At 37.6% G+C, this 23811-nt stretch overlaps 1 protein-coding gene across 1 annotated transcript; it reads right to left on the bottom strand.

The window, feature by feature from the left end:
- Positions 1 to 1072: 1072 nt before the first annotated feature.
- Positions 1073 to 11150, bottom strand: LOC132158031 (granulocyte colony-stimulating factor receptor-like). Its single transcript, XM_059567277.1, has 15 exons — positions 10980 to 11150; positions 10517 to 10585; positions 9869 to 10165; positions 9414 to 9543; positions 9021 to 9196; positions 8205 to 8362; positions 7920 to 8082; positions 5276 to 5340; positions 4402 to 4600; positions 4123 to 4314; positions 3664 to 3762; positions 3471 to 3539; positions 2842 to 2935; positions 2599 to 2680; positions 1073 to 2480 (listed from the first exon to the last, which is right to left on the bottom strand). The coding sequence occupies exons 2-15, from the start codon at positions 10572 to 10574 to the stop codon at positions 2001 to 2003; spliced, it is 2262 nt and encodes a 753-aa protein (XP_059423260.1). The 5' UTR covers positions 10575 to 10585; positions 10980 to 11150; the 3' UTR covers positions 1073 to 2000.
- Between the last annotated feature and the right edge of the window lie 12661 nt (positions 11151 to 23811).

Genomic DNA, 23811 nt, shown 5'->3' with positions numbered 1-23811 from the left:
TCGTAATTAGTACACGCTCGTTTATTGAAATGTTAACCTAATGCTGCGTTCCAGACAACTCTGATATTATATTATATTATACAGTGTATCATTTTGTAGCCTATTTTACATAATAACATAATGTACTATATATCAATCTATCTTTATAACAATGTGACTGTCACTATTTATATGTACTTATATATTTTAAACCCTTAAGTGGAAAGGGGCTTTTATATAAATATTGTGGCTCATTCATCCAGTTTGGATGAGTTTCATTCTAATCGGTCAAGGACCCTAGTTATTTTTATGACTAGCAGCTTACGATTCCATTATAATGTTGAAATTCAGACAAGTAATGAGTTTACATTTACATTATTATATGAAATCACCTACTAGAGGCAGCCATTGAATACTATGGGCCTAAAAATGTGTAATTTTCTTTCAGGTATACTTTGTAATTGAAGGTGTGCATAAAACATATTAGCACATTGCACATTCAAATATGATTTTCAATAAAAAAGGGGGGAAATAAATGCAGAAATGTTCACATAGGACACTAATAACACAACTATATGCATGAAACCATTCAGAAAAAAGAAAAATTGGGCACCAATGGGTCAACAAAGCAAGTTAGGATGCCCGTCTCGAAAGAATGTTGTGGAATTAAGTTTTGGTAATTGCTGATTGTTAATTTATATGTTTCTAACACATTTATAATATAATTTTGTGTTTCACTCTATTTTATGTTTCCTTGTTACAGTGTAATTATTCAGTACTGGGCAATTTTAATTAACTACATGTATTAAGTATATGGTAAAGGTTAGGATGAGGGTTTTAGTTTAGGGTTAGTTATGGTTAATTTATTTAATTACTATAGTAGTACATCTAATGTGTAAGACAGACTTTTTAAAAATAGCTTTAGACAACAGTCTTCTAGGAGTGCTGATATAGGACCTCTGGTTCATCAGCATTGAGACTTCTGTTTGTATCGTCCCACTCATGTTCCAGACAAGAGTGTTACTCTTCTTCACTAGTGGTGGGGAATTTTCAGATATTTTGACAATTTCTATAGAATGCAAGTAACTCTCTATGAGTCACTGAATCATTTATTCAACCCATTTGTTCAAACCACTGATTATAATCAGTAATGACACAATTGACTATGAGTCAATGAACCAGTCACACAGCCAATATGTTTAAAACACTATCATTCAGCAATAATAATAAAAAAAACAACTCTCAAATTCCATATTATACTGCAGAACTAATTGACAGTGCCTCAAAACATCTGCAAGACACAGTTAATTATTTATATTGAGGACAAGAACTGGAAGTCATGAAGCTAAACACTCTGGACTGCACTTTTCATGTTGGTTTGTAATGCAGCATCACCTTTATAAAGCTCACTGTAAACACAGAGGCCATGCTGAGCTTCTGCAGAGCTTCAAGAAAAGACTTTGCATACTAAAAACATTGCATTCCCACATGTTCCGGTCTAAAATTAGAGGAGAAATCATTTAACTCTTTTATTTTGTCCTTTCCAGAGGAAGTGTTGTTACATTGCCAGATTTAACCACAAACTGTATTCTTGTAAAATTCTTAAAACGTGTCTATGTGATTTCTTGAGACAAGTTTCACATGAAGACCAGGCAGTGATTTTGCTGATTGGCTCTCTTCTTACTTGGAAAAGGTGGTACTTACTTTAATAGAGTTGCCATAGTGGGAGTACCATTTTCTCTCATTCATTGCAATACCAGTGGTCCGTTTAACCTATAAGCAGTCCCTAGCAATTCTGCAGAAAGTTAATAATGATTGTTTTTTGTTTTGTTTTTGCTAATCACTTTTAAAAACAGATCTGTCGTGTGAGCCAAATCCATCAGGTTTGGTCCACATTCAGTTGTTGTTTGAATGTATACTTTTGTATGTTTGTACATGCGCTCAAAATCAAAATGAAACACACATTCTTAAAAAAGAAGCACATAAACAGGAAATAGATGAATTTGTGGTAATAAATGAGTTTAGGTATCAGTATCCCTGAGCTCTAAAGATCTAAGCATAGGAAATTCTTCCCAAAGTTCTTCATTCTCCTCACTCTCAGTGGAATTCTGAGGGAATGTGCTGAAGCGTTGTACTTTGGAAACATTGCCGCTTGGTGACACATTCTCATACGGTGGGGGGCTGCCAGGGTCGTCCGCTCCTAACAGAGGCTGTGTGGACTCGGAGCGAATGTAGGGTGGCAGACAGGATGAATGGTTTTGATATGGACCACTGAAAACCACTGTGGCATAAGGAACAGCATCCCTGTCGTGCTCCGAATCGTATTGGACACAGGTCTGGAATGAGGAATGACATTCATCATAACTGTTGATGTCACGTGACCACTGGCTCTCCTTGACATAGTCACTCTTGAACGGCTCTTTCTCATCCAGATCAAGAAGACTGAAGCGGGACAGGTACACTAACACAGAATCCTTGTCTTCTACAAAGGAAGGAATGCCCTTGGACAAAATTATGTTGAAATATGAATTAATCAGGCATGTTTGATTGACTTTTAAAGCTATTTGATTATTAACTATCAAAATCTCTTTCAGATATTGATGAAAATAATAACCATACCTGCACTGAATAAGTGGTGGTCCACTTCTTAATGCTGCTGTTGGCAGGATCAGGAATTATAGGCCACAAACACATCTTCACCCTATGAAAAAACAGACAGAAATGTAATTTTATATATATATATATATATATATATATATATATATTTTTTTTTTTTTTTTTTTTATATATATATATATATTTTTTTTTTTTTCTGACCTTAATACACAAGAATAACAAGCAAACAAGCATGTGGATGCTCACCGTTCATTTTTCCCAAAACAGGCAAACACAACAATGATGAGAAGTGATAACCCAATGTATGTTGGGATAACAAACAGCGTCATTTCAATTCCATCTGAAAAATATTTTCAATAATCAGTCCAACCAATAATGAAAAGACGTGTGTCTGCATATTCATAATTTCCCCTAAGTAGTAAAGTCAAAACAATTTGTCTGATGAACTACGTTCACTGAGAGTCTGGTGTACAACCAATGGAAACTTTGCTTTACTATAATTGATTTTAAAATCAAAATGCAAGATGTAGTATGTTAATTAAAGGCTCTGTATATTCTTTTTTGACTCTACTAAAGCATAAAAATACCATAATATGATTGCAGATATTTGAGAAACATGCTAAGTTAACATATTTGTTTATCTGAAAAACAATGTCAGTCAGTTGTTCTCCTTTGAAAATGTGTCTGTCTCTGTTTTGGCTTGTGAACTGCTAGTGCCAGTTTACCCAACTGTATTTTGGCATATTATATATATATATCCTGAACATATAAATGCAATTATGAATATGTATTGTCTACATCTCAATACAACTGTATCTTTATTATAAGGCACATCAATAAACTTTTATTTATTTATTTTTTTATTTTTTGTATACCTCGAATGGTTCCATTTCTCTCATTGGAAGGTTCTCTCATAATATTCAACACTGGGGCCACAGAGGGTGCTGTAATAACACATGGAAATATAAGTCTGAGCCCACTAGATGGAAGTATTGTATCATAATCCAGCTTTGCTTGCTCTAAATCAAGTCCTCAGATATCCACTGCTGATTTTCATGCACTACGCACCTTTCTGAATGCTGTATGCCACTAAAGTGTGTGGAATTCCAATCCCTTTATCGTATTTGGGATAAATAGAGATCTCATAAGGTTTGTCAGGCCTTAACCCTGAAATTTAAAATAAAAAAGCCATAATTAGATCTGCATGCACTCTGTGAACAACAAACCTTAAGAATATAAAACATTAATTAATTACCGGACTTTATTCATTTTATTCATTGATTTTAGTGGCTTTAAAGTACTAAATAACTTAGAAAACATTTGTTTCTCATGTCAAAATATGTTCCAGATTATTATTGTAGTGTTAATGATAAGAGATCAGGAGAAACTGAACTTCACTCATTATGCCCCAAAAATCCAATCTGACAGTTGTTTTTCATCTTAATTCCAGTCTTCACTGTCACAAGATTCTTCAGAAATCATTCTAGTATGTTGATTTGCTGCTCAGTTCTTATCAATAATAAGCACCTGTTAGTATGGTACTGGATATGTTTTTGTCCATCAGAGTGAAGGACAGGGGAGCTGCCGGCATCTCATTCAGAGATCTCCACTCAAGCACATATCCTGTGATTGTGAGGGACGCTGGTGTCCCCCCCCACACCATCAGCACAGATGTCTCGGACTGGGGATGAACACTGAAATTAGAGACAGAGCCCAGCCCTAAAACAACACAATAAGAAGTCATCAAACATTAGCATTTCATTGGTAATACACATCAGAAATATCACACTTCCAGCAATCAAATACCTTTGTTCCGATACACCGGTACTTCGGTATGATCCGAGCTTGCCGCTGCGTTAGTGGCTCTCAGGTAAACCTTTTCAACCTTCTCGGTAAGATTGAAAAAGCAGTGGCTTTCTTGTGTAATACACAAATTCCTTTTCGGTTCCATCGATTCGACAATGTATGACAAATTCCAGCCGTTGGGCCGGAAATTTTCTGAGGGCTAAAATGAGATAACAGAGGTGAAAGGGAAAGTTACAGGTTTAACTCTCAAAGATCCAAAGGTCAATTGATCTATCTATCTTGCTATCTATCTATCAACTAAATATTAACGATAATAAATAAAACAATAAAATAAAACTTTTATTTCAGCTAGTTTCAACGTTTCTCAATGTTTCTTATTTTCATTTAGATAAAAAACAAACAAACAAACAAACAAACAAAAAACGGTATAGACATTTAATAAAACAAAAATGACAAAAACCCAAACAAAATAAATAAAACGGCTTAAAATAACACTGGTGTGTTCATGGCATGATAAAGGCAATAACTTATAAAACTTGATTACTAATAAAAATTAGCAAGCAAAGCTGATCACACTTTCATATAACAAAATCTGTGGCTATGTATTTTGTGTTGCCGTTTATTTTAAGGGGGAGGGGTAATGCAGTGATAGAAATAAACAGTAATATAATATTTATTTAATTTATATATTTATATATATATATATATATATATATTTACAAATATGAACATCACAGATCTTTCATTCAATAACTGTCTGGTCACACGTGTGTAGGTGTGTTTAATAAATTATAGCATGTAGTACCCTCACTCTAAGCCTAGAATATATTAGACATTTTCCAAGTTGTGTCAGGACTTTCAGAGTGACTCTCACCTTCCAGTAGAGCTGTGCATTCTGATCATCCACTTTAAGCCATGTGTCCAGGCTGCCAGTCGGAGCTGATAAATTAAAAATTAACAATTATTTAATTTTTTGCACGGATAATTATGTTTTGTAGAAGACTTCAGAAGTGGTGAAACAAAAATATAGTTGTATAGGTTTCAAGACAAATGTTTGCTGAAATACTTATTGTCTTCATTTCAGGACAATTCTGACTATTACTGAGTGGGTTTGTATGTGTACTAGTATATAAGGTTTATGAAAACACAAATGTGTATAATGACATGGGTACTATAACGTAAACATGGTTTATGAGGACACTTTTTTTTTCTTGCAGAAAGCAGAATAGCAGAAAGCTTTGTGTGATAGATACTGAATGTCCCCATAAAACAAGGAAACCCAGTATCTGTGTGTGTGTGTGTGTGTGTGTGTGTGTGTGTGTGTGCAAGCATTCATGGTTTTGTCACACATTGCAAGTACAATTCGAACATGCACTCTCTGAATTAAATGAAAATAGCTGATTTTTAAGGGGGCTTGTTAACACCTTTATTACCTCTAAGTGATAATAATAATGATATATATATATATATATATATATATATATATATATATATATATATATATATATATATATATATATATATATATATTATATTGTGATTATACAAAATGAAGACAGAAATGTACTACCACTGTCATAATACAATTAAAAAATCGAAAGTAAATTGCACTTTGAAAATTAATATTTGATAAATATTTATATCAAGTCTATGTTTAGTTGAGAACATATTTATATGCCTTTTGTTACAAATTTAGTAATATGCTGAAAACCTACAATATAATCTTGAAACTGTAATACTGTGTTCCCAAATGCACATATGCATTTGCACATAATGCACAAATGCACATAGTTCATGTTGGACAGCATCGACTGCAAAGAAGACACTGGATCAAAATATAACTGAACACAATCCCACACCTTACTCTGAAACACAGTGCATGAGACTAAAGACCTATCGCAATTCAATTTTATTTTCATTCTATTAATTTTAATTAGACATTTTATGATCTGAGTAATTCTTAGCTTTTCGTGAACTCATGAACCCCCTGCATTTCCTCTGCGAAAATGTTTGGGAAACCTAGTTTGGGAACCAATTATCTGTATTTACATTTAACTATGACTTTTGCCACAATAAACTCATATTTTGCTGCTTATTAATAGTTAGTAAGGTAGCTGTTAGTCTCAGTCTCAGACAACATGCCCATAGATCATTGACTAAATGTCTGATGCATACGACATTCAAAAGTGGAAACACATCATCATCGGATTGGTTGAATTATACAGGATTTCCGGGAGACATGCGTGTTGCGTTCTTTAACGTTCCACCTTGAAACAAAAATGACATGGCGCCAAACCCCTTCACGAAAGAAGAAGCCGCTGTGTTTACAGCTGTGACGATGAGCGCTTATCAGGATCAACTGCATGCTGGATTCTCAAAAGTACCGTATTTTCCGGACTATAATTCGCACTTTTTTCATAGTAGGCTGGTCCTGCGACTTATAGTCAGGTGCAACTTATCAAAATTGATTTGACATGACCCGAGAGAAATGAACCAAGACAAGTCTACAGCCGCGAGAGGGCGCTCTATGCTGCTCAGTGCTCCTGTAGTCTACACTGAAAACATAGAGCGCCCTCTCACGGTTGTAGACGGTAATGTTTTATCTTGGTTCTTGGTTCTAACTAAATGTGACTTATAATCCAGTGCGACTTATATATGTTTTTTTCCTCGTCATGATGTATTTTTGGACTGATGCGACTTATACTTAGGTGCGACTTATAGTCCGAAAAATACGGTATGTGAAATATTTAAAGTTTGCGGCACAGAATCTTTAAAATACTTCAGAGAGTTTTACACACTGGTCTGTTATTGTAGTGACATTTCCACACCCCGAACATGCCGCTGAACAAAATGAGCTGTGATTGGTTGTTTGACATGTCGGTTAAACGGCCTCATGGCCATGCCTTGGCCAAAGAAAGCTGCCATGAATTCCAGACCTTCAGGTTTCTGTAGTGTAGTGGTTATTACGTTTGCCTCACACGGGAAAGGTCCCCGGTTCAAAACCGGGCGGAAACTATGGCTAATATTTAAGGAAAGTTGTGGCCTAGTGGTTAGAGAGTTTGAATTAGTTGTGGGTTCGAGTCTTGGGCCAGCAATACCACGACTGAGGTGCCCTTGAGCAAGGCATCGAACCCCGAACTGCTCCCCAGGCGCCGCAGAATAAATGGCTACCCACTGCTCCGTGTGTAAGTTCACTGCTGTGTGTGTGCACTTTAGATGGGTTAAATTCAGAGCACGAATTCTGAGTATGGGTCATCATACTTGCCTGAATGTCACGTCACTTTTTTTTTTTTCAGTCGTCAGTCAGATACTAGGGAGTTGTTAGATTAGGTAAGGAGTTGATTAATGAATCTAAAATAAGTTATTGCAGAATAATGCATTAATTATTCTTTAGAAGTACTAATAAACAACAGTAGTGCTAGTAATATGCACGCTAATAAGCAACTAGTCAACAGTGAGAAAGGATCCCTAAACTAAAGTGTTGCCCAGTATTTTATTGTAAGATAGTAACTTCTTACCCTTCATAACGGTGTTGGCTATTTTTGGATCGCTCCATTTACTCCATTTACTCCATTTACTCAATGAACTATACTTCACTCGCATTGTGGTGCTGTAATTTGTACCATGAAAAAGGCCACATACATTTATTTTGCCTCCATTTTTTTTTGTGAAGGGCAAAACCTGTAACAGGATGAATATTAAAGTCACTTTCTGAAAAACAACAACAACAAAAAACAACAAAAACAAAAATGTACAAACAGTGCCGTTATAGACAAAAATTCTTGTGTAAAGCAATCACTTACCAACTCTTTGTTTTGCTGGTTGTCTACTGTTTTCAATCTTATCTCTAAACTGATGGCAGTCATCAACCATTGCTGAGATTTTCCAAGACTCCAGCTGTAATTTAAGCAGCCTGCAACATCTGCTTCAATCCTGTTAATCTCTGGAGGGTCGAACATTGCTGAAATACAATACATGAACTGAACAGCACATACAAGCCAATAACCTTCAGGACAACTTACGATTATTAGCAACTGTAACGTACAATTTTTGCCTAAAATAAACATTTTTAAAAGATAATGTGAATGGTCTACTGTAGGCAAAATTTCATTGGCTACAGAACAACTGAATTAGACCCACTCCACAAGATATTGAAATGTAAATATAGTCCTATTAATATGACTAGACATTGATCTGCAGTATGAAATTGGAATACTGAATTTCCTGAACTGCGATTCAAAACACTTCTTACTTCATTAGTACACCAAAATAATACATAATTCATTTTGACTAATTATTATTTAACATGCATTAAAAAAAATAATATCAATATTACTATTGTCCGATATAAATAAACACATTAAATAAACATTTAGAAATTTTTAAATACATTTAATTTAGAAACATTTAAATCTATTGATTATGTAGTATTTTGAAAACAACGTACAACACAAAGACAAGTATTATTACTATAATTACAATGTTGTTCTGCTCCATTTTGAATAGGATATCTAGATATCTAAATTAAATTCTGAATGGAGCACAGTCTGGTTAAAGCCACTAAATCCACATTAGTTCAGAATTCTTGATAGAGGAATAAAGCTCTTTGCTCTTCTTACCTGTTTCCAATGGGATCAGCTTCAGGGTTTCAGAGGTGGCATTCCCAAAGACATTCACCGCTGTCACTTTTATCTCCACCACTGAAACTAAAGGATATGATATCCGTGGAATCAAATATAAATGCTCTCCATGTGGTATACAATATTGTTTACTTGTAACCTTTTTATATATGACCCTGGAAATTGAAGAGAGACAAAAGTATAAATATCACAATTCAGATTAAATTTACTATGAGCATAAGCACAAAGTCACAATGTCCTGGTAATATTTAAATCTCAAAATAATAAAATATTAACAAAGAAAAAATTATATTGTACACTATACTTTCTTTTTTTAAAGAGATTAATCCATCAACAAGCTGCATTCCTGAAAATGTCAGTAGAAATTCGTACCTAAATATCTTAAGTGTATAATTTGTAGAAAGATTTTCCCTTTCCTCACCAGGATCCCACTTACACAGGAATCTCTGTTCGGGTCTTAGATTCAAAGAGCAGCTCAGGTTTTTAGGAACGGGTGGAGGATCTAAAAAAATACAATAAATCAGAATCAAGTGAGCTTGGACTACACAGTGAATAGTCTACATTACATTTTTGGAAATGTCATCTAGTAGATAAACTGTGAATTTTAAACTGACTTTATTCAGAGCTGGCAACATGTAAATGGAAACAAGAATATGAATGACAGAAATACAGTCTGTTAAAGATAGGTTTTGCTGGTTAAACAATCAGCACTAGCATCTACCCCAGATAATATATTAAATATGGACCCTGATTAAGCTCCATGACTGTATTTATTTAGTAGTTAATAACAGTTTGTATTAAATTATAATCATATAAAAGATCCTCACATCCCACTTTCACTCGCACTCCATTGACAATTTGGCATTTCTCCTCTTTACACACTGCGCAAGCAATGGATGTGTCTGTGTCTAGACTAGGTATGATTACACCATACGTCCCGTTACTCTCCTGGTAAGAGAGATTGCTGGGTGCAAAACTGTTGTTAATTTTCCATGCCACATGGAAGTCTTTGCCTTTGGTCAGTGTGCAGTCATCCTTGATGGAGCAGGACACTGAAACAGGTGAACCAGAGCGCACCACTTCAGCAGGAGTGTGAATCGTAGCACATGAAGAAGCTTGAATCACTGCAGATAATAAATGTGTGGCATTTTAACATCAAGAATCAGTGTTTTAAATCGCAATCATAAGCAAAGTCAGCTAAAGAAATTGGGCTAGCTAGCATAAAAATAGCTAACAGCACATTAATCCACTACACAAGTCTTGTGACTTAGAATGGTTTCAAAATGTCTGGGTAATACTTGCATGACATCAGAAAAACCCATGAATTGGTTTGTATAAACAGTGTTATCTATACCAATAGAGATAGATAGATAGATATATAGATATATAGACAGACAGACAGACAGACAGACAGATAGACAGATAGATAGATAGATAGATAGATAGATAGATAGAATCATATGAGATTTCTTCACCTTTTATCAAGGCATTAACAAATATCCACAGCACAAGTAGAAGCCAGACTGATGCCATGGTTATGACGACTGAAAAAAAAAAAATATATATATATATATATTGTTGGAATATTGGTACCATTTCAGAAAAATTACAAGTCATACAAATTACAAAACCTTCAGTTTATAATATGCGATTTGAAGGTTTCTAAAAACGAAAGTAAGTGTGGGACGTTATAGGAAAATAAAGGAATTATAGGAAATCTAGAAATCTAAAGCTTTATTATTGACCAATAATGTCCAATTGAAATGGTTAATTCAAAAAAGTAATTCAAGTTTGATTTAAATATTTTCTTATACAAGTACACAGAATCTGTAGACAAAAGTATACTGAAAATAAACATACTGTTTAAAGCAAGTTTATAAATAACTGAAGTGTTTATTCAATTTAGAGTGGAAACATAAACATGAATAAAATACATACTTTAAGGTGTTCTGCATCTGTAGGTTCTCTGGGTCACATTTAAACTCCTGTGTAATTACTGCCCAGTGAGGTCTGGTGCGCAGTTGAGGTTTTCTTCAAAAAAAAAAAAAAAAAAATTCCAGCTGCTGTTCTGAGAACGATTTCTCTGCTCTGAAATGACACTGCTGTCAGCCCTTCCGTGGGATTTCATTCTTATACCATTCTGAACCACGAGTACAACTGAAGCAGGAAATGTCAAACTCTTGTGAAACCAATGTACACTTGTGTCTGTCTCTGCTCACAATTTTTAACTCTTACTTATGAGGAAACTTTAACAATCTCAGTATATTTAATACAATATATTTATGAAAAGAATATGTATAATAATAATAATAATAAAAATACACTCACTTGCCACTTTATTAAGTACACTTTCTAGTACTGGGTTGGATCTCCTTTTTGCCTTCAGAACTGCCTTAATTCTTTGTGCCATAGATTCAACAAGATGTTGGAAACATTCCTCAAAGATTTTGGTCCATAATGACATGATAACATCACGCAGTTGCTGCAGATTTGTCAGCTGCACATCCATGATGTTAATCTCCCGTTCCACCACATCCCAAAGCTGCTCTACTGGATTGAGATCTGGTGACTTTGGATGCCATTTGAGTCATGTTCAAGAAACCAGTGTGAGATAATCTGAGCTCTGTGACATGATGCATTATTCTGCTGGAAGTAGCCATCAGAAGATGGGTACACTGTAGTCTTAAAGGGATGGACATGGTCAGCAACAATACTCAGGTAGGCTGTGGTGTTTAAACAATGCTCATTTGGTACTAAGGGGCCCAAAGTGTGCCAAGAAAATATCCCCCACGCCATTACATCACCACCAGCAGCCTGAACCATTGAGATAAGGCAGGATGGATAAATGCTATCATGTTCTTTATGCCACATTTTGATCCTACCATCTGAATATGGCAGCAGAAACCTGATTTCTATGCACAGATATGGAAATAGCAAAAACTTTACAACTATTGAGTTACTTTTCTATTCATTGCTTCACTCATTGGCCACAATCTTCATTTTAGGGCTTGTATAATATATATATATGTATATATATATATATATATATATATATATATATATATATATATATATAACACGTTGTGGTCGATCGCCTCCTGCGTACCCTTCCCTGCCCGCTACGTCAGGCAGCCGGTATGCGGAACCCGGCCAACGTGGAGCTCGTCCAGGCCATAGAGCTGGCGGAGGCCACCCAACACCGGGAGGTAAGGGAGAGAGCACCAACGTTTCCCGGAAGGGTGGTCCAGGAGCGGCGCACGCCGGAGGGCACCCAGCGACCGGTTAGCAGGTCGGCAGTTCCCGGCCCTCAAGATGAGCCCATGATGAGCCAGAGAAGTGCCTGCATGGCGGGTTACCATCGCTGCGCCAACCAGTGCCTGGCCAATAGACGTCAGGCTCGTCAGGGACCTATCAGTGCTGGTCCTCCTCAGAAGGGACTGGCCAGGGTTCGACTGCCTACTCGCCGCCGTCACTCAGCCTGCCAGCCTCGCCGGGAACCACCCATCCCGGAAGCCTGGCAGGAAAGCCCGACGACGTCCTGTGCGGCTGGCCTCCGACAGCCCCAGGGATGGTGTGGCACCCCGTCCTTCTCATAACCTCTACTTTGATTTGTTTCAGCAGGTGACTGGGGCCGGGGGTTTCTCCAAGGAGCACCACGAGGACGATCGCCTCAAGCACTGTTGGGCTCAGGTGAGGGTTGCTGAGGGAAAGGAGCTTCAGCCGGCACCCCACCCAACGCCCCATTTCATCGTGAACAATGGCCTGCTTTACTGTGTAACCCAGTGGAGGGGGGAGGAGAAAACCCTGCTGGTGGTCCCGCGCAGCAAGACGGAGGCGGTGATCGAGATCGCCCATGCCCATCCGATGTCAGGCCACCTGGGGGCCTAAAACACGATCTAGCGCCTCCGTGACCGATTCCACTGGCCGGGCCTAGAGGCAGAAGTCCGACAGTTCAAAAATATTGATGTGTTATATTTATTTATAATTTTTTTAAATATTTATTAATTTAGCATTTCATTACTTGCTCACAAAGCGATCATCTGCAGTGACTGGGTGCCATCTGAGAAACAAACTCATCTACAACTGTTTTTTATCAAAGTAATTTTTTTGGGTGAACTATTCCTTTAATTAATAAGCTAATCATGTAATTAATTTAACCCTTGTGTGGTGTTCATATTTTTGTTACTCAGCCAGTGTTCGTGGGTCTGGAGACTTTCCTTGAAGGAGGGAATGGAGACGTCAGTGACCAACAAACTGGGATCTCAGTATACTTAAGAGTGTAAACTAAATGAGCCATTGCACATTAGCATAGATTATTGCATCCAACTGCTGCTGATCACAGCGTTAACATAAAAAGGCAGCAGGTGGAACGCATACTAGGTTTTCAATGGGGAGCCTAGCCGGTGACCTGGCCACTCAGCAGAGGTACAGCAGCCATGGCGACAGTACATGATGTCTTCGTTCCCTCCTTCATTGAACGAGGGTTAAATACGTGACAGAGAAGTTCCTTTTCAGTCGGTCACTCTCAACATCACATTGGTGACCGACATTCCGCCACGTCTGGCTGCCGAGGGGATGGAGGAGCCAAACAGGGTCTACAGTATGGACACTCTGGAGCAGTTTTAGCAAGCCGACACTAAACCAGGGCCTCTCAGTGCCTGTACCCATTTGACGTGAGAACACAGGAGGATACCTGCTCCACACGAAGGCTGTAGAATCTATGGGGTCACCAAGCCCACAGCTCTACAAATATCTATCATCAAGGCATTATGAGCCAGCACCCAGGAGGATGCAACACTTCTAGCAGACTGAGCTCGCAAACTGAGCTGAACTGAACAAAAATACTAAGATTAAATGTATTTAAATACAAAACATCAAATAGTATCTTGTATTTCAAATACTTGAAATACTACCCATCCCTGCCTGAGTGGCTCCGAAACATCACCAAATGAATGGAGTCTCCATTCTCCCAGGAGCATAGCTCGTGACAGCTCATCGGCAGAACAGTTGAGCAGACCCGGAAGGTGAATGGCACAAAGTGAACTCAGAACCTTCCGACTCCAAAGGAGGAGGTGGCAGGTGAGTTGCAACATGTGACGGGAGTTTAGACCACTTTGTCGGTTGATGTATGCAATGGTCGCTGTTAGGGATGTAACGATTCACTCAACTCACGATTCGATTCACGATTTTGATTTCACAATTTTTTTTTTTTTTTAATAAAATGAGATTTAAGATAAATTATAAATTAAATGTGTCCTTTTATAATTTCTTTGACAAAATGCGGCACATTTCTTTGTGAAATTGAAATAAAACTATAATAATATGCTAATATACACACTTGCATATTATTGCACTTTTGTTGGTTTTGATTGTTTGTATTGTCCTCATTTGTAAGTAGATTTGGATAAAAGTGTCTGCTAAATGACAAAATTTTGATAGAATTTAAATGTAAATAATAAAACTAAATTTTAAAACAACCTCCAAATCAAATAAATAACACAAATAAAATAAATCTCTTCATATAAATAAAATAAGGCTTTGTCTGTTTTCTTTCCAATAAAAATCAGGACAACTACTGCATTTTAATCATTATCCAAACAAAGATGATGCATACATGCAACATGAGCATATTTTAATCTAAATTAGATTTTATAATTTTGAAATTTTGAAGCAAAAAACAAAATGGTTTGACTTCAGTTTTGTGAAACTATGGATAAAAATAACTGCATGAAACAGCGGACTAGCTGAATGAGATGCAGATTCACTCTCGGCCAGCAGGTGGCGCTTAAAAACTCCTTGGTTTCTGCTGTAAACAAAACAGTTATTTATTTTTTATTTTTTTTAACACTGCTGCACATATGAACTTTAATATGCATTATACAGAGGCTAGGTGAAAATAAAAAATACCATCTAAACTCTTCTAAAGATAGTAAGTTCCCCTCAGATATGCATTCATATAAACTCCTACCTCTAAATGAATTGCGATTTGTTTAGCATCTCAACCAATTTGAATCGTCACATATTTTAATGGATCTTCAATCGGCTCATGGTTAATCTTTACACCAGCATGTGCTTGCCTCGTAGGTGCCCTTTGAGATGGTTCAAAGCAAAGCACACTCTTAACAACTCTAGGCAATTGATATGGCAGTGCAGTTGGGGGCACATCCATACCTGCCCTGGAATGATTTCAAGCATTTCAACTTCCTCTGTGAGGAATGCTGTCTGTTCGACCAAATCCAACTCCATTCCGAGAAAAGAGATCCTCGACATCGGATAGAGTTTGCTATTTTCCCAGTTGACCCGAAGAACCAACTGGTTGAGGTGCTGGAGAACCAGGTCTATGTGCTCGCACAACTGATCACGAAACTGTGCTAGTATAAGCCAATCATTGAGAAAGTTGAGAATGCAAACACCTTTCTCTTTAAAGGGAACAAGAGCCCCCTCCGTGACTTTCGTGAAGACATGGGGAGACAGGGACAGTCCGGAGGACAGGACCTCGTACTGTTATGCATGTCCTTCGAACACGAACAGCAGAAATGGTCTGTGGCACAGAAGGATCGACATATGAAAGTACGAGTCCTTCAGGTCAATCGCTGCAAACCAATCTCGGTGGGGGGGGGGGGGGGGGGGTGTTTCTGCATCAACGGTAACCGATGAAGGGCCCCGTTCAAGACACACAGGTCCATGACTGGTCATTACCCACCACCTTTCTTGGGTACAATGAAGTAGGGGCTGTAAAACCCGTTCTTCATATCAGCTGGACCATCGCCAGTAGGACTGCGATCTCCTTAAGCACGAGAGGAGCATCTGCCACCTTCGGTGTCATGAAGTAGATGCCACAAAACTTGGCAGGATGCCGGGCAAACTGAATCACATTGCAGAGGCTGATGGTCCGCAGAAGCCTTCGAGAAGGGCTGAATAGTGCTAACCAGGCACCCAGATACCGTGCAAGTGGGACCAACGTAACCATCACTGTACCCACAATGGGGCAGCAAGGTGAAATCCAGGGACCCAATTCGGGTGGCTCGTGAGCAGACCGGAGAGGGGTCTGAGTGTGCTATGCCATGTTTACCTGGTTCCACAGGTTGGCAGAGGGTATGTGGGTATGCCTTTGTCGATGCTCTCAAACTGCCCACTGCTGCCTGCTGGTGATGGAGGAGTATAAGTGTGGTCCAGTGTTGGTCTGTCCGCGAATCTCCGTGCCCTCCTGGGATACAAGGACAGAGAAAGCCGCTCTCTCATCAAGATTTTCCAGAATCTCCACCTGGCCCTTCCACTGGGGAGAGAGGTGCCTTCATCATCCCCCAAAGAGCAGGTTCCTCCCTCTCTGGGTCGCCTGTCTTGGGCCTCTTGCACTTCTGCTCATCGCCAGGTTTGACAGGGACCAGGACAGGTGGGTCAGCCTGCCTACACCCAGCTCCACAGCGCTGCTTGCTGGAAGCAGCAGCTGCTCGTTGGGGCAGGGTGTGATGAACCGCCTCAGCCTGGGACAGAGGAGGTAGAGGAGTGATTGTCCCATGAGGTTTGGTTCCCCTTAGGGGTATGCCACCACTGAAACCCTCAAACCACCTGTGCTACTTCTGGAAATAGCCCTCATCTGGCAGCCACCAGGATGAGCACTACATTGCAGCAGAGGCAACGGGGCTCTGTCCCCTAGAGGCAATGGAGCCTGGCCCGCTGCTCCGTGATGGCCAGCTTCCTGCAATGGAAACATGACTCATCTGCGAACTCCACCTCAGCATGTTTAATGCCCAGACACGTGAGGCAGTGATCGTGACCATCACCTGGCGCCAGGTAACGACCACATCTTTAAAAAGATGATCTGTCATCTTTACAAAGACAAAACTGTGTATGATCTTTTAGAGAAATAGGCTCTTTCAGGGAAATGCTCTTTTAGGTGCTGAGACACACAGGGGAAATGAAGTGCACAGCCTGAAGTGCGCAACCCACTCGACTCATGATAAACCACCGATGAAGTGGTGTCTGACAACACAAGGAGCTCCCTAGAGCACGCTGAACTCATCACACACAAAGCAGGTTGGTAGGAGCAGAAAGAAGTTGACACTCGTCTCCGAAGCGAAAAGCTGGTATGTGTTGCACCTGCCGCTTTTTTATGCTTACGCTGTCATCAGCAGCAGTTGGATGCAATAATTGCCAGCCAATGTGCATTTTAGTTTACACTCAAATTAGATTGGTCTCTCTAAGCAAGATCCCAATTTGTCAGTCAACGATGTGACGTCAAGAGTGACCGACTGAAAGGGAACCGCTGCATTTTTGGGGTTTTACACAATCAAAAATTATATATTAAAATATTCAACAGACGTTTACTTCATCTTGATTACAAGCAATATAAACAACATATATAGTAAAAATGTGCCATTTACCTTTGATAGATCACAGTTATGAATTAAAGTGCTACACAACCTTGGCAGGGGTAGAAACACAAAACTTGTTCTGATATATGTTCTTCAAAGAAAATGAGCCAAGGCCAATGAGTAAGAGTTTGAAATATTAATTAATCGTATAATTTTTCTTTTGACAAAAAGTGAAAACAGGTCTGCCAGACAAACTTGTCTTCAAATAAACCAAGTTACATTGGTTAGTTTTTTGCTACTACTCTAATGTTACAGTATATGTTAATGTGATAATAATAATAATATGGTAACAGGCCCATATATGATTTCTACAGAGCTGGCGAGTTAATTCAGCTGCTGTCCTGTTTATTTTGCTACTTATCACAAAATACAATTGGTCAAACCAATGCAATCAAGCTCAGAGGTATATAGCGGTCTGCCAATCTCAAGAGTATACAGCAAACACAAGCAAACCCACTGTATTAAAGTTCTGCTCCATTCTCTGCTTATCAGCGGCTAACATAAAGGCCTTCTCTTCTGTGCCACTGCCGCCCAGCATTTCTGCTCCTCGCAGGGGCTAATTGCCTGTGGTTCTTTGCAGCTCGCCTGCTAGAGAGCAGTTATTATATTTATAGTGATTTCTTTTGTCACTGTCTGGCATGTTGCTTCAGCAGCACGATTTAATTATGCCTGTGAACACAAATGTGGTCGCCATTTTCAACTTTTCCATTTATGTAGTTCCATGTATTTTTAGTATTTTTTACGTGTTTTTGGCCTTCTCTTGAATTGCTTCCAGGAACTTGATGCAGTAGCTGATGCTGTTTTTTTATTTTAGAGAATAGTTGTTATATCTATCTTGGTTTGTGCTTACAAAAAAACTTGAAATATATTCATAACTTCTCATATGGCCCATCCTTTCCTCAGACCACACACTGGTACATCGTGTACACTTGATGTAATCCTTGGTTATTTATCTTTAATCGTGTTCTTTAAATATTATTTGTGGCTCAGTGGTAGAGCATTGCGTTAGCAGCAAAAAAGGTTGTGGGTTTGATTCACATGGAACACAAATCCTGTAAAAAAATAAAAATGTATAGCCTGAATACACTAAGTCACTTTGGATAAATGCGTCTGCTAAATGCATACACATAAACGATGTTGAAAATGATAATAAACTAAATCCAAAATCACCATTTGTAATCACATCATAATCGTCTTCCATTATTGTGAAATCTAAAGTCTCGTTGCACAATGTCAAAAGAGGAAGGGGCAGATTTTCTCAATCTTTCATGTCCTCTTTACAAGACAACATCTAAGAAACCTTCAAAATAAACATTATGAATTCTGTTATTCATTTATATTATATTAATGCAGAGACAGTGGAGACACATTATTTTCTCCTGTTACCAATAGAAAAATATCAAATTTGTCAAACTTTTAATTTTTGGTAAAATATTATTTGGTAACATAATTTGCTCCATAACTCATCTAAGGAGTTGACTCATGTAAACAGTGATAACAATATTATAAATATTTGTTAATTAATTATAATTATGTTTTATTTATTATTATCATTATTATTATGCTGTGATGTTATTTTATTAAATTTAATAATGAAAGTAGTATAAGCAATAACTGTGGAGAACCCCATAATGTAATCCTTGATAATTTTCTAACAGTAAGTGTGAACGAGAGAGAAATGGTTGTGGAACCAATCCTCACTTTGAAGGTTAACATGTCTGACTCAACGGTCAAAATAGTGCTTCACCAACAATCTCTTGGAAGATAAATATAGTTTCCATTCCTTTAATATGAAGCATTTTCTGTGCATTTTTCAGAAAGGAAGCTGGAGACAGATGTGGGCATGAAACAGGAAGTGTTGTAAGAGAAGGGGTCCCTATGTGCTAAAACAACAATGGGTGTGTGATTTTGTGTTAAAGCAGAAGTGTATAATATCTGCACTAATACACTCTCAGAGAAAAGGGTGGTGTCGTACCTTTTCAAAAGTTACAGATGTGTACCTCATTTAACCTTAACATTTGCATACTGGCACCTTAAAGGTACATATTAGTGCTTTTTCTATTCTTGGAGTGTAGTGACATAAAACAGAACACCAAAAATAATCTGGTCTCACTGGAAAAACAATATTCAACTTACATGCAAGCAAAACCTCAAAACCACAGTTTTAGTTATACTTATCTACTGTAGAACCCTTCAAAATCCTACGGTCACTTGACAAAAACAAATGAATCATAGACAGTTCAGTTCAAGACACTTCAACTTATAACAATGTTTTTCTTTTCATAATTCAAGGTTCAGGTTTCAAACTACTTTCCAGAGATCTGATTTATGGCGAATCTGAATTGCATCACATTCAATGTAATTAATTCCTCACAATAGAAATAAAATGGTTTAGCCAGAAAACTTCTTGTTTTATTGAAAGAGCAAATACTGATCCATGTCAGTGGTTCCCAAACCAGGACAAAATTATTTTGTGTTTCCCTTACAAAACTGGGGAATGCAATATGTTTGCAAGAAAATGCCAATATTTTGCGAGAGAATGCAAATGCTTTGCAAGCAAATGCAACATTTCTCTGAGTAACACTATACTTTTTTTGAGCAAATGCAAAGTGTCCTTAAGAACACAGTACTTTTGCGATAAAATGCAAATGTTTTGTAAAAGACCAGTTTCTCTGGAGAGTGCAATACTTAATTTGGATCATCCCAAGACCATCTCATATCTGTGAGTGAACAGTAAGGTTGAAAAACTGGAAAGTAGCTCTGTGCACTTAACAGCCGTCTTGATGAGAACCAGCGGAGGAGGAGGGGTCAGATAAGCTCAGACTCAAGCTCTTGCTACTTACATGCATCCAATCCACTCCTATCTAATAGCTGTCAGAAGCAAGCCACAAAATGGAATTGACTATTGATCTCCTGCTTAGCACAGGTCAGTGGCGATGGGAGGGCTGCATGCGAGGAAGGGCGCGAGGCGAGGGACAGACGGCATAGAACACAAAGGAGTGAGAGTGAGGAAACAATAGAGTTTTATTAACCATGGCAGATCTGCAAACCACTGTAGGAAGGAGAGAGAGGCTAAGGGACACTGGGGAAAAAGGCTCAGTAAAGATCACCAGGTGTTTTGGAGTATGAAGGCGGTTTATTTCAGGGCTGAACAAACTGAATGTGTCCATTGGATGATTTGATCAAAAATAAATTCAATTACACAAAAACAAACAAACAAACAAATGTACATAATCTGAATGATATTCTGTGGGAATGCACTAATCATACATTTTATTTTATTTGCACAATTGTGTTGTTTTAGCACCCAAGTCACCAATCAACTGGGTCTGAATAGCATTCCAAGTATAAAAAAGAAAATAAAAAAAAGGTTCTTCTGTAATTAGTTGGTGTTAATTATTATTGTAATATCTATTTCCACCTACCATCATTATTTTGGAAATTATTTGAGTCTGGCCAATTTTAGAATGTTTATCATTAATTGTGAAACTTTTTGTTTGTTTGTTTGTTTTTTTTACTCTTCACAAGCGCTGTTAATTATACAAACATTAAACTTTTGTATTCACCATGTCATTCCTTATAACACAAACTTTAAATAGAATCATTAAAATAAAATAAATTTCATTTCATTCACTTTCAGTAGACACATACTACACGTGAAAATATGTAATTTGGGGGTATATGGTATGTATATATATTTGGGGAGTAAACTGTATATTGCACTAAATGTCTCTCCAGAACTCACCTATGTGATAACACATTTGCTTATAATATCTGATTGATGAATCAAACTTTAACTCTGTTATTGATTCTGGTCTTCTCCTGTCATAAAGCACACAGAAAAACGTTTTTTTTTTTTTTCTGTCAAGATGATGTTCAGCAAGGTGTTAGTTTTGCTAACATATTGACTGCACAATCAGGCTCCCAATATTCCAAGTTCTCAAATGCTATAGCAGCTTTTCACACAATCAATCAACATGTTTTAGAATTTCAATAAAATAAAGGGTTCTTAAACTAGTTTATCTCACTGAGACAGTGAGACAAGCCCTCACTCCTTTCATTAACTATCACAGCCAAACAAAACCCTAAGCTTGCTGATAATAATAATTCCCGCCTCATTCCATGCTTTCTCATAGAAGCATCAGTCCGACATATGGTGATGAATGGCCATGCTGTTCCATATTCACTCCTTTAATAAAACATAGTTAATTGCCTGACTTTGTTCTGTCAATTATGGTTCCATTTGCGTTCAGGAGAAAGGCTTAAAACCAGCTCCCTTTTCAAGGCAATTGATTTATGAACTGCTCAGCATAACCTTTTGCATCCACAAAATGTATAGTTTTTTAATTTATTTCTTGATTTTGAAAGGGCCTTTCAGGTGGGAGATGTACGTCCGGAGGCTGCACTGCGGAAGCACAGGAAAAACCTGATTTAATTAATCAAAAACACAAAAACCCTATTGTGAACTACAATCGTGGATAGAAAGCATATTGGAATGTCTGACAGTTTTCCATTTTTTTTTTTTTTTCGTTTGAGATTATGGCTTGTCATGGAACTTCATACTGTAGGTAAGCCAAGCGATCTCATTGTTACTCATATTACCATAATATGGAAAAATATAGAGAAAGGACGGGAGGAAAAAAAGAAATTGTCATAACATGAAACTACTGTACATGCTGCTTTCAGCACAATAGTCCAACCTCTTTGCTTTTTACCAAACTTTGATAACATACCTGAAATTAATTAAACAGGTTAACATTTGAATTCAGCGTTGTAAAAAGCTCCTGAGCACCTAGAGCTACAACTATTGATGAACAACAGAAATTATATTATTTGAAATCAACATTTGTCAATAGAAATCTGTGGAATACTTAATTCTGACAGTAGATGTCAAGGATGAACTGACTCATCTTTGCCTATCTTTGAGAATATTATTTTGTGTGGCACAGATGTGACTGAAATTGCAAAGCACTGGAAGGCCAAATGGAAGTGATATGGGTAGTTGGTCTGGCCTCATACTCCAGTTCATCATTCGTTCTGATGATATATTATATATTTGCATACAGCTGAACCTCCTCTGTGGCATCAGCAATGACAATAGGGAGTTTCCGATTTTATGGTCCAAAAGATCCCATATGTTGTCATCTCCCCAATCACATTTCTACCCCACTCATGTTGGTGATTCAATATGAGATGATTTCAGGCATTTGGATACGGAAAGTATATATATATATGTCAGGGATGGCATGGTTCTCTGAAAAAAAATGAAAAGTTCTGTTCACCACACACGGTTCGGCACGCTCTGGGACCACGGTTCAACTTAAATCTGACAAAGCGTCTGTAATATGGTTTGCTATAAATAACACGGAAAACAAACAGGGTTCAGCTAATAAATGTTTCTGTTGATGCATGCACATTCTGGATTCCCCGAAAAAATAAAAATAAAAATTGTGGACAAACCATGCACTCTTTTTCAGTGTGAATGCCATATGCTGGAATATGAGCAGTCATTTATTCAGTCATCACCCGGGTGCTGAAAGCACGCGCACAGATGAGACCTGAACAGCACACGTTAATATGTGTTTAAACTAAACTCATTTAAGCTTTGTCATTTTAAGCATTTAAGAGCCAAAGGACACGAGCTCACGCGTGCAGTGTGAAGATTTGTGCGTGTGCTCATCCGAAGCGTGCAAACCCGCACCTCAGAACGTGTGCAAATATAAGCTCTCTCTGAAGTATTGTGTTTAAATGGACAAATTCACACAAAAATTTTGTCAAAATGCCCATTTTGGTAAGTATCATACAGGAGACATTTTAATCGAACAGCAACAACAAAACAATCACTCACTGCTCTTGATTAAAAAGATTTTGAAACTTTAATAAAGAACAATCTTTAATTTATACAATCAAATATGCGATGCTGTTTTACATTTGATTACCATTTGATTAAATTTTACAATTTACCTCAAGTCTAATGCTAAACCTCCCTATAAAAAACCCCTGAAAAATCACTGTTTATTTTATTTGTATCTTTTGCTCGTAGTTAGAACCGTGACTCTAAAACCGTGAAACAAACCGAACCGTGAAAAGGTTGAGATATATATATATATATATATATATATATATATATATATATATATATATATATATATATATATATATATATATATATAACTAAGATATTTAAGCAGCTTTTTAAAACACTCCTAAGAAGAAAATGTTACAGGTGTGTAACTTGAGTCAGAACAATGGATCAAGATATTTTCAGTTGAGACAACTCAAACACACATTTTAGTCTAGGACTAGCCTTAAGCCTTGTCTGTGAAACCAGGGATAGAGCATTGTTGAAAATGTCTGCAAGACCTTGCATTGTGGAGTTGAGAAGTGCTTTGCTC

Source organism: Carassius carassius, chromosome 15 (assembly GCF_963082965.1).
Source record: "Carassius carassius chromosome 15, fCarCar2.1, whole genome shotgun sequence".
Taxonomy (NCBI): domain Eukaryota; kingdom Metazoa; phylum Chordata; class Actinopteri; order Cypriniformes; family Cyprinidae; genus Carassius; species Carassius carassius.
Note: the sequence above shows the minus strand (reverse complement) of the source record. Positions and strands in the feature narration are given on the sequence as shown.